The sequence below is a fragment of the Rhipicephalus microplus genome, chromosome 1 (genome assembly GCF_043290135.1).
Source record: "Rhipicephalus microplus isolate Deutch F79 chromosome 1, USDA_Rmic, whole genome shotgun sequence".
In the NCBI taxonomy this organism is placed as follows: Eukaryota; Metazoa; Arthropoda; class Arachnida; order Ixodida; family Ixodidae; genus Rhipicephalus; species Rhipicephalus microplus.
This window is the reverse complement of record NC_134700.1, coordinates 277205857-277218171: the sequence shown is the minus strand read 5'-3', so window position 1 is coordinate 277218171 and position 12315 is coordinate 277205857. Positions and strand designations below refer to the sequence as shown.

General features: G+C 46.1%; 1 protein-coding gene across 8 annotated transcripts in view; it reads left to right on the top strand.

Moving 5' to 3' along the window:
• The window catches only part of Mvl (solute carrier family member malvolio), a 30564-nt gene extending 29283 nt beyond the window's left edge, over window positions 1-1281 (top strand). For 6 of the 8 annotated variants that reach the window (XR_012895359.1, XR_012895357.1, XR_012895358.1 and 3 more), the window contains one exon: window positions 835-978. Coding sequence is in view for 3 of the 8 variants with exons in the window: in XM_075895494.1 (XP_075751609.1) it covers window positions 835-839 (5 nt within the window). In the remaining 5 variants the exon portion in view is untranslated. Of the gene's footprint in view, window positions 1-834 lie in introns of all 8 variants that reach the window. The other 2 variants (XM_075895487.1, XM_075895479.1) reach the window with 1 other exon arrangement.
• Window positions 1282-12315: the final 11034 nt, after the last annotated feature.

Sequence of the window (12315 nt, the reverse complement as noted above, 5' to 3'; positions counted from 1 at the left end):
AATTTTTTTTCTAGTTTGCTTACTTAGCAGTCAAGTCGGGTAATTAACAATCATATAACACAGTGCATCTGTGAAGGTGTCTATTAATGCAAAAAGCCTTGAAGTTTTTCTAGTTTGCTTACTTAGCAGTCAGGTCGTGTATTGAGACCTAACACCATAGGTCGGCGAACTCACTCATGAGTAGACTCACTCAGATCGAGCCGTGAGTCTGAATCAGTAATTTGTTCGTGAGTGTGAGTCCAGAGCAGAAAATGTATTTCTTGAGCGAGTTCCACTTTATTTTGCCGACCTGAGCATAAACCCATTAGTTTTGCACCATGAATGTGCTTGCCTATGCGGCTTAATATTACACAGTTGTTCCTGCTTCATTATAAGTCTGGCTTTTAATGTTATGTGTGCTGCATTTATGTGCTTTAATATCTGCGATGGTGTGATGGGTTTTGGATCAATATATAACCTGCCATATCAAGAACAGCTCTGACCTTAAAAGGTGCATCAGGATGTTAAACCTTCTATGTGTATTGCAATATACAATGTTTAAAATTGTAACGGGGAAACAGATGTGTATGAGAGTGTCAAAGATTTAGACTGTGAAATCTCAAAAAAAAAAAAAAGCTAAGTATAGTACATCCACAGCCCAGGCACATAACCTCTTATATTTACATTGCAATCATCAGCTGCAGCAACAGACTGTTTATAAATTAATCATTTTGCCAAATCTTGTGGTTCACAATTATTCACTCTTGAATGTACATAGCTTGTTGCTTTGACTTAGCATTTTTATATACTGCCGATTATGAAGTGCACATTGTCTTTATTTTATGTCTCTTGCAGAGTGATTGCATCCTCCATCGACATGTCAACAACTGAACGAATTGGGTTGTTGAACTTGCAATTGAAGAGCGTTGGCGTTTATGTGAATGCGACGTTGTACATAGTGATTTAGTACTGTCCCTTTCTGTGTGCTGCCGCTGGAATCTGTCCGCACAATTTTATCGACGTAACTCGAATAATGCACAAGAGAATATTTATTGATGGCAGTGTTTCTCCATAATTATGGAAACACTGTGGACAGTTAATAAACAAATGTGCTCTTATAATATTACTACGGCATGAGCCAGGCATGAAGAAGAGAAAAGTTATTTTGTCAGAAAATTTTACTATATTATATATATGGTACTTATATATTTTAGTATATTCAATGCTAGTTGAGATGTTTGATGAAACATGGAATTATCCAGACGTAGTTATTTTTAATAAATTTCTGTTGATGTTTTTAAATCTCGTGTTCTGTGTGTTTCGTCTACACTTTCCTCACAGTTGCACGTACTCCTGCGTATTCCGCATTTTGTCATACACACAGCAGTAATGATAAGCAATCCACAAGAACGATCCAGGCCAAGCATACTTTGCTTCTTGTTCTCTTATAACAAGGTAAGCATGGTAGCTTTTGTAAAAGTTATTATTATTTTTATTGAATGTACATACACATTAATCAGTAGAGCTTTTCTTGGTCCATTGAAACACAGATATGTGGGAAAAAGAAAAACATTTAACTTGACATTTCAGCCGAGGTGAGTACCTGCCTGTAAATAATAGCGAGTGTTCACTCTAAAGTCAACAGTGGCTAGCACAGCACATTGGCTGTCTGAACCGGTTTGAAGAAGTACCGTGTCATGTGATCACTTTCTTGTTTTTTTTTTTTGTTTTTTTTTGCTAAGGCCTGTAGACACGTTAATTGTGCAGTGTTGAACCCTTCTTAGTGTATGGAAAGGTGTTCCAAGTAGCCACAGTTTCGTCACACCTTGGTAGCTTGGAGGACTAGCATGCAGTGTCTGCTTTTCCAAAGAAGGTCGAGGCTTTCTACCGACAAGGCGCAAAGTCTTCCATCATTTTTTCGCTTGGGGCAAAAGATCCATCGAATTGTTTCACTCAATGTGTTAATTGGCATCGGCCATACCTAAAGGGCATTTTTATGGTCATACATGGTTCTTGGCATAACCCTTCTCTCTGGTGTTACAACCACCCCCATGGCTATAACTCCGGAATCAGCTGTGCACTGCTGCTCACTTGGAACGAGTCCTCATTTACCTCATGTTTTAGTGCTGCCGAGGGTCGGCACTGATATCGCTTCTCATTATGAGATTACCTTTTGCCCCATCAACAGTGAACTGCAAGCATTCCCTAGTCACTAAATAAACAGGAAACGCTTAGAAAACAGTTTGGAAAAAAAAAAGGTTTGTGCAACCGTACTTGTATAGCAGCTATCTATGAGAGAGAAGTAGTGAGCATATGCAAACGAACGAGGCCTCCCTGTTTTGAAAAAAAAAAAATGTGGACAGAGCCCTTATGTGGAAATACCAATATATGCCAATTTAAAGATCATCGTCGTTGAAGGAGCTGTTTTGGTTGGTCGTCATGACAGCAATCTACCAAGTGCTTGTCCGCGCTCTCGCAGGTGCATTCTAGCCCGGCTGCCAGTTTACAAAGGCGAAAGAGCTGGAGAAAAAAGGGGAAGGCGCATAGATTTTCTTAAAATTATATTAGGAAACTCTATGGGAAGGCGTAGCATAGATGTTCAGGACAGTGGTGGTAGTTACTTGGAAGAAAGAGACACTGTTTCTGCAACCTGAAAGACTAAAAAAAGAGGGGAGGGGGTGCTACTAGCTACCATAGTGCTACAGTGACTAGAATCACTGGCAAGGTTCCTTTTGGCGTTGCATAAATCTCTTGCCAGACTTTGGGGTGGCTGTTGCCAGATTACCGCTAAATTTGGCGGAAAAGTTTTTTTTTTTTTGTGGTTGTAGCTTTTTTGCAAGAGTTTGGTGCTATCCGCGGTGCACTTCTTGGCTGAAAATTTTTGTTCTGTAGTTGTGGCTTCTCCGTAAGAATTTGGTGCTATCCGCGTTGCATTTTTTGGTTGAAAATTTTTCTTCTGTAGTTGTGGCTTCTCCGTAAGAATTTGGTGCTATCCGCGGTGCATTTCTTGGTTGAAAATTTTTCTTCTGTAGTTGTGGCTTCCCCGTAAGAGTTTGGTGCTATTCGCGGTGCATTTCGCGAGTGCATGAGCGACGCTGGCCGTTTTAATTAACGGAATGAACCGAGCCTAGCAGAAGTCGAGCGTGGTGCTGCCGTGCAATTAAGAGGCCGTTTTAATTCCGTTTTAACTAACAGAATGAACCGCGCATTACAGAATTCGTTTTATTTACGGAATGTACCGCGCCTACCAGAAGTCGAGCGCGGCGCTGCTGCGCAATTAAGAGGCCGTTTTAGTTAACGGAATGAACCTCCCATTACAGAAGTCGAGGCGCGTTCTCTTGCTGTGTGCGCAGCTGTGCGATTAAGATATCGCGTCCCAGTATTAGGGATGACGGGGAAAACTGAATAGAGTTGCAGGAGGTGATGCGCTGCCCCCCTCCCCCCTTACTTTTCTTTTTAGATGCGGAGCATCTAATACTCGAGGCTTGTAGTGCGGCGCCGTCCGCAAGCTTCCTCCTCCTTCTTCCACTATCTGTGCATCCCTTCCTCCTCTACACACCACGCGCGCTTCACTCCTCCACCATCTGTGCACCCTTCCTCCTCTACACACCGCGTGCGCTTCTCCTCTTCACGAACATTCGCTAGCTGTATAATGTAGCGCGCATGCGCCGTCACGCTTCGAGAACATCGGCAGCTGACGCGCGCGCCCCCTTCTCGAACATTCGACAGCTGACAGTGCATGCGCCGTCGCGCTGTATATATACTCAAGGTCGGCGCTCGCTCGCTCAGTTGCCGCTCGTCGGTTGGTTTGTACGGCGCGTCGACGTCCAAGGTCGCGGTGAAATGAATTCCAACGAATCCACAAACACAATGATCGACGTCCCTTCGACCAGCGCCGCCCTTTCGCATACGTGTGTACGTGTTCACTCATTTAACACCCCCTCCTACAACCACGTTAACCAATTTAGCCATCGACCCAAGTAAGTCGCAATTTAACACCCCATTTCACAACCACGTTAACCAATTTAGCCATCGACCCAAGTAAGTCGCACTTTAACACCCCGTTAACCAATTATATGCTCCGCATCCTCCTCAGTGTTCCCCCGAGGGAAGCTGCGGGCAATTTTTTCTTTTTCTCTCAGCTGATCGTGTCGCGTCGACCGCGCGCTACGACGGGGGACGCTACGCTTCCCCTAGCTGTGTCAGCACAAGACATATCGTTCGGACTCGTGTATACATGTGATGAATAAGCGTTCCAAGGCTGGTTAATCGGGGTACGTCGGATATGCTACAGCTATGTACGCCTGGAAGGCTGCTTTATCGAAGCAGATGGAGCGAATTAAGCGCGACTTGCGCGTACCTGTAAATGGGACCCGGCCGACGAGCCACCGTCGCTTACAGGGCCCAACCCACAATAAGCACAAACTACCAAAATTCCAAATAATGATTGTGTATTGTTTCTCAGCTCAAGAGTTTAGTATACAACAATAAGAATAAAATGACATAATAAACATAATAATGACAATAATAATAATAATAATACAACATATTGACAACATAAACATAAGAATAAAATGACAATATGTCTCACTACGCGCTAATCACAATTAAACTGGATACCGAGGATACCAACGAGACGACTACCTCACTTATGCCGTCTCACCAGGCGAGGTGAGACGGCATAAGTGAGGTAGTCGTCTTGTTGCTGTTGCGCACGAGACGGCGCTTGGCCCTTTGCCATTCACTTTCAATCACGGAGGAAGGAAAAAGGTTCAGTGCTTTCAATCCTTTGCGTGTTGGCGCCTGTCGTAGGATCAACGAAGTTGACACTGTGGTTCACGGTGTGCCAGTCCAAGTTTAGCGGTGTTCCGTTGGCATCCACAAGTCTGGGTATGCACTGGTACGCGGCCCACTCGTCGCTGTACACCGTCGTCCCGGGAAGAATGTGCTGCCGGTTGAAGCTATGGCGCAGGCGACAATCCGATTTCACGAAGGAAGGCCTCTTCCGTGGCAGGGTACCTTATGATGTCGGCGATTTCGACAATGCTGGGGTCTATCCATGGCGTGGCCATGACGAGACGCTTCCTGAACTGGTAACAGTGTTGCTTGCATGGCTAACGTTACGGCATTTTATAAGGGTCATTCGCTCGGAGGATTTCAAGCTGGACGGTTGTGCCCTCGCGATCTCCGACTTCAGCGTAGCTCCCGCCGACTGGTTCGCCCTCCGCGGTCTCCTGATGCCGTGCAGCTCTCGCATTGTGGCACCCCGCCCTTGGACTGCTTCGACCGGATCCCCACTTTCCTATCTCCTTCTATTTTCCTCTCGTTGGCTGGCGGCTTCTTCTCCGTCTATTTTCCTTCTATTCTTTTTATCCCTCCTTCCTTCTCCCTATATCTTTTATTCCCCATATCCCATTCCTCTGCTGACCTGTTGAGGTGTCCTCGTAAGGAGAGACAGTTACGGGTCGGCACCTTTCTTTTCTTTTCTTCTGATATAACCACTTATATATATATAAGGGTCATGAGGTGAAAGGGGGATAGACCGCTCTAACGTTGACAGGGCGCCTACGTGATGCAGCATCAGCGGGGAAAGAGGGGGTGGGTCACGGCGCCGACGTGGCGCGAGCATCTGCGGAGAAAGATTGGATGGGCCACGGCCCTAACCACGCGAGCACCTGCGGAGAAAGACGGGATGGGCAAAGACACCTGGAACAAAAAAAAAACACAAAAAAACCTTTTTGGACCTCTACCGTTGGTTGACATAACGCCGACTCGACGCCACGCAAGTGTCTGGGGAGAAAGAGGGGGTGAGCAAAGACGCCTGGAATAAAAAAAAAACATAAAAAAACCTTTTTGTACCTCGAACGTTGGTTGACATGGCGCCGACCCGTCTGAATGCACCATTCCGGTCCGTCGTCTGAATGCACCCTCCGCAGACGCGAGCGTCTGCGGAGAAAGAGGGGGTGGGTCTCGGCGCCGACGCGACGCGAGCATATGTGTGAAAATGCGGCATAGGCGAAGACGCCTCGAATCGTACAACACCTAGGTCACGTACTCCACTTCGGTGTCCCCCCTTCTCCACAGCAACGGTGACTTGAGCGGGAGTGCGAACGACGTTACGTGATGCTACGTGATGTGACCCACGTATCACGTAAACAGTACACCACCCAGGGCACGTACTCCACCTCGGTGCATTGGGCGTCGACACACGGCCAAACTTGCTCACGTAAACCTCCTAAATTTCCTTATTTGGTGCTCCCTATCTCGGTTGCAATCCCCAAGCTTTAGGATCGCGATCCTTATGAAATGCCGTAACGTTAGTTGTGCAAAGTACATTGTCACCATTTCAGGAGCCGTCGCGTTATTGGACTGTCGAAGACGCCATCGCTTCGAGTGGCAATTCGACCTTCAGACAGTCGGGAACAGCACAGAAGGGGCCGCCGACATCCGAGTGATGGCGAATTCGCAAGGACCTCGGCTTAATTATGGTGACCCAGGATGCAGTAAGTCGTCACGTACAATCGCCCCGGCAAAAAAAAAACGAGCAGACCCACTGTTTCAGAAGGACCAGAGAGACCGCAGAACCGATACGTCTTCGGTTTATTGTTGACAGAACAGAAAAAAAAAATATAATATGCAGAGCGTGACCCTGGCTACTTCTTCTTCCTCGCCTCCGAGCTCCACCTTCAATCTGTTTTCTACATCTTCCCGCCGGCCAGATTCAACCGAAGCAACCTTCGAGCGAATACAACAGTTGAATCGGCCTCATGACTAATTTTCCTTCAGGTGTACGAAGCAAGCATGTTCTCACTAGTCCATCCTTGCCTGCGAAAATCTTTTCGACCTTGCAGAGTTTCCACTGAGTTCTTTTTCGCGCTTCTCCGAGCAGAAGTACATCTCCTTCTTGTACATTTGTGTGACGCTCTGTTTTTCTGCTGGCACACTTAACCTCCCTCAGGTACTCATTTTTCCATCTGGTCCACCATGTTATCATTGCCCGTCCGTTTTCTTGCACTCCAGTAATCCAGCAAACTGTATTCTCCGAGTCTGTTTTCTTCCTGCTTGTTCATTGCTTGCCTGCCTCCTATAACGTCCGCCGGTGTGATGGGTTGTGGCTCGTTAGGATCGTCATACACATAAGTGAGAGGCCGGTTGTTAAGTACTCCTTCTGCTTCAACAACCACAGTCCGTAGTTCTTCTTCATCCAAAAGTCGAGCACCTATAGTTTTTGCCATGGATGTCTTAAAGCTTCTGATCAGTCTTTCATATAATCCTCCCCACCATGGAGCTAACTCTACAATAAACTTCCATTTTATTTTCAGGTTACTGGTATACTGTTGAACCCTTTCATCTTCCATCTTTAATATCTTGTTCATCTCTTTCTCAGATTTCTTGAATGCTCTTGCATTATCACTGTAAATAGTTGTACACAATCCTCTTCAAGCTACGAATCTTCGGAATGCTTGTATAAACGCTTCTGATTACATCCTCTTTACCAACTCCAGTTGTATGGCTCTTGTTACTGCACACGTAAATATCACAATGTAAAACTTTGTAACTTTTTCGCCTTTCTCCTCTCGAGCATTTAGCGGTCCAGCAAAGTCTATACCAACTGTGTCGAATGGCCTGGTCTGTGTTATCCTGTCAGCTGGTAGTGGTGGAATTTCTTGTGCCATTGGTCAAGAATTGAATCTCCTACATGTGATGTATTTCTTTATCACATATTTCACTATTTGTCGGGCACGCACAATCCAAAACTTCGTTCTTAGATGTGTCAATGTTGCCGCAACGCCACCGTGCATTGTTACTTGATGCGCGTTCAGAACTAGGAGTTCTGAAAAGTGACTTTCTCTTGGTAAAATAATAGGATGCTTCTCATCAAAGCTCAAATGACTCCACTGAAGCCTCCCTTTTACTCTCAGGACACCTTGATCATCTTCGAAGATGTTCGTGCCGTACAGATTCATGTTGTCATATGTTCGTGTCACTGCATTTTGTAGTGTTTTCTGCTCCTGCTTTATCAGCACAAACTCTGCCTTGTCCAATTCTTCTCCTGTCAGCGAACCTATTCTCCTTTCTTTTCGTTGGTTTCCTATATAACGCATCACCCACGCGGTAACTCGTAACGCTTTCTTGTATGATCCAAATCTGCTCACATCAATTATCTTTTCTTTACTCGTGGTGGTAGTTAAGCATGCCATTGTCTTTTCTTCGTCTTTGTTGTCATCACTGTCCGATTCTTGCGTGATGTCATAATCAGGCCTTTGTTTTTCATTCTTGATCCACGTGGCGCCTTAATTTCCACCATAATTCACTGTTGGTCACCTGGATAAGCCTCTTCTCTGCAATGGTGGTGTTGTCGTCCAATGTCACGTTTTCCTTCCATGGTAGCCGTACTTGGTATCTTCCTGCCTTGAACTCCATTGTTTGTCGGACGTACTCTAGCACATGTTCATCGTTCATCTTTGTTGATGGTTTCTCCTTGATGCCCATGTTTTCCAAGTCCCAGAATCTCTGCAGTTCGTCCACAGTCGTGCCCGATTTGGCACTGACCTTGAGTACCATAATCGTCGATGATTTCATCGGCACACAATGAAGTCCTACAGGGCCTTGGACTGTCCATCCCAATATTGTTTCTATTGCCATTACTTTTGGATGAATCTCGCAAATGCGACCAGTGACTACAGTCCAGTAATAATCTGCTCCAAATTAATATAGAAGTTTCCATATTTTTTCTTTCTTTGTCCGTCTTCTCGTTGTCATCAGCCAAACAAATTCCCATCGATCTTGCTCTTTCGTTTATTGTCAACGGTGGCGATGGTAGCACGTCACAGGTTATAACTTCTATCTCCAGTGCCTCAATCGTGACTGGCTCCGAGATGGGATCCTTCCTCACGCTGACCTCGACGACTTTCATGTCTGGTTCCATCTCTCCTCCTCCAAATGATCCTACAGTAATCCTTTCGGATGTTTTTACCTTGCACGCTAGTTTTCTTGCCAATCTTTTGAGGATGAATGTCCTCTGGCTCCCGTTGTCCAGCAGAATCCGTGCGTAGCACCCGCTGTCTTCTCCCTCCGTCCACGAAAAGGCTGTCTGCAGTAGTATGCACTTGTGTTCATCAGACTGCTGTGCGTGCATGTTTCAGGACTTGCTGGTGTCTAACCGGTCAGGTTGCGCGCTTTTACGCACTTGCTCAACATCACCGCTTTGCTGCTGTGCTGACTTTCCTGCAGGCGTACATGGTCGACACATGGATGTCGCGTGCCTTCCCTTGCATGTTTTGCAGCGTACGTTAGCGCGGCATATCTTCGCCGTGTGGTGAGGTCTGGTGCATCTGAAGCACCTTCGTTCCCGTTGCAAAGCTTCTTTCTTCTGTTGCATACTAATGCTTCTTCTGCAATCTTCCGTGTAGTGTCCAGTCATCTCACAGAAGATGCATTTCTTAATCGATATGCTTTGAAGCGTAGATGTTCTAGTCCGCCTCATACTGTGCGGTGACTGGGTCACGTCGTATTTTTCCTCCGAGTTTCTTCTCTGCTGCATATATATATATGTTTAAAAACTCCATAATTTCTTTCAAATTGCTCGTGCTGTCTCTTGACGCTGAGTCCGATTCCGTAGTTGCTGGTCTGTTGTCCCCTTTCTTTAACTCCTTCATCTTCATCTCAATCCTCATATCCACCGGTAGCGCAGATTTTACAACAGGAGCTATCACTGTGGCGTAACTACCCATTTCCACTCCTAATGACTGCAATGCTCGTGTGTTCACTTGCAACTTTTGGAAGAGTTTCTTCAACCCATCTACATCTTTAGGACTCTTCACTGCTTCCAAGTTTGCAAGCTCTTTTATGTAGGTTTCTTTCAAATTATCTTCTCGTCCGAAGGTTTCTTTCAGAAGAGCGACTGCATGCTCGTAATTCTGATCAGAAAACTGCAAACCTTCTATGAGGGACGCAGCCTCCCCGCTCAGAGACGCCAGAAGGTAATTAATTTTTTTATTCTTCGGCATGTTCACTCTGGTATGCACCGATGTCTCGAACTGATGCCAAAACCTTGGCCATGCTGTTTTTTTCCCATCAAACTTGATCATCTCAAGACGTGGCAACTTAACAAGCTCTTGCGTCTCCGAGATTTGGTTAGTACCTTGCACTGAACTCGCCTGTTTTGTGACTATTCTTGTAGTCAGTTGCGTCGCTTGTTCTAACTCGCGTAATCGCTCCTCTATTTTTGTCGTTGCAGCGACGATCTTCATCTCATAATGCAAAACTCTTTCAAATTCTGCCTCCGCGTCGTCTTCTTCAATGAACGGTTCTATCTGTTCGTTAACTTGTCTTAGCGTCTGTGACACGCTCTTCATCTGGTTCAGAAGCGTCATAAGTTGCGCTCAATCGGCGTCTTCTTCTATCTTCTCATCGATTTCGCTCGCAAGCGTCGTCACATTTGCTCGAAGCGTCTTCCGCTTCTTCGATAGGACCTCTTTATTCATGCCTAAAACGTGTTGAAAGAGCTCTTGCCTTTTTATGTGCGTCTCCAACAGTCCTCGGTCGTGGTCCTTCTCTCGACGGTTCGTCCTTGAGCCAGACGCTGCTGCTTCGTTCTTCAACCCGTTGTTGCGAATGGGGTTGAAGTCTGTGCGTCTGTCTTCAGATCATCCTGGTCACGGCACCATGTTTCAGAAGGACCAGAGAGACCGCAGAACCGATACGTCTTCGGTTTATTGTTGACAGAACAGAAAAAAAAAATAAAATATGCAGAGCGTGACCCTGGCTACTTCTTCTTCCTCGCCTCCGAGCTCCATCTTCAATCTGTTTTCTACACCCACACTTCAGGTACAACGGTTGCAGGAAACAGCTAGCTGTCCCAGCTCCGCGGGACACTCACAATGCTGGGTAGACAGGGGCAAGGCTCCTTTTTTTTTTCTTTTTTTTGCCTCTCGAGACGTACTTGGTCGTTGCACGTCTCAACGTGAAAGACCCTTTCCTTCATTTAATGGAGGTGATCGCTCGCCGATATCCCGTTTAGGGATCCCTGCCATATCGTGAGTGATGAGCGTGTAGTGAGACATATTATGCCATTTTATTCTTATGTACCCACCCTATTGTTTTATACTGCGCTCTTGAGCTGAGAAACAATCTGTGCTTGTTGTGGGTGGGGCCCTGTAAGCGACGGCTGCTCGTCGGCCGGGTCTTATTTACAGGTACGCGCAAGTCGCGCTTAATTCGCTCCATCTGCTTCGATAAAGCAGCCTTCCAGGCGTACATAGCTGTAGCATATCCGACGTACCCCGGTTAACCAGCCTTGGAACGCTTATTCATCACATGTATATACGAGTCCGAACGATATGTCTTGTGCTGACACAGCTAGGGGAAGCGTAGCGTCCCCCGTCGTAGCGCGCGGTCAACGCGACACGATCAGCTGAGAAAAACAAAAAAGAAAAGTAAGGGGGGAGGGGGGCAGCGCATCACCTCCTGCGACTCTATTCAGTTTTCCCCGTCATCCCTAATACTGAGACGCGATATCTTAATCGCACAGCTGCGCACACAGCAAGAGAACGTGCCTCGACTTCTGTAATGGGAGGTTCATTCCGTTAACTAAAACGGCCTCTTAATTGCGCAGCAGCGCCGCGCTCGACTTCTGATAGGCGCGGTACATTCCGTAAATAAAACGAATTCTGTAATGCGCGGTTCATTCCGTTAGTTAAAACGGAATTAAAACGGCCTCTTAATTGCACGGCAGCACCACGCTCGACTTCTGCTAGGCTCGGTTCATTCCGTTAATTAAAACGGCCAGCGTCGCTCATGCACTCGCGAAATGCACCGCGGATAGCACCAAACTCTTACGGAGAAGCCACAACTACAGAAGAAAAATTTTCAACCAAAAAATGCACCGCGGATAGCACCAAATTCTTACGGAGAAGCCACAACTACAGGAGAAAAATTTTCAGCCAAAAAATCTACCGCGGATAGCACCAAATTCTTACGGAGAAGCCACAACTACAGGAGAAAAATTTTCAGCCAAAAAATTCACCGCGGATAGCACCAAATTCTTACGGAGAAGCCACAACTACAGGAGAAAAATTTTCAGTCAAGAAATGCACCGCGGATAACACCAAATTTTTACGGAGAAGCCACAACTACAGGAGAAAACTTTTCTGCCAAATTTAGCAACAATCTGGCAACAACCATCCTTCCAGTCTGGCAACCACTTATGCAACGCCACGGAGGAAGAAAAAAGGTGCGTGTGCAACGCCATAAGTAACCTTGCCGAATCACTGTCTACCGCTGCCCAAAACAGAGAATAAAGCTTAAACCAGCAGCTCAACTATTTTGTGCGCT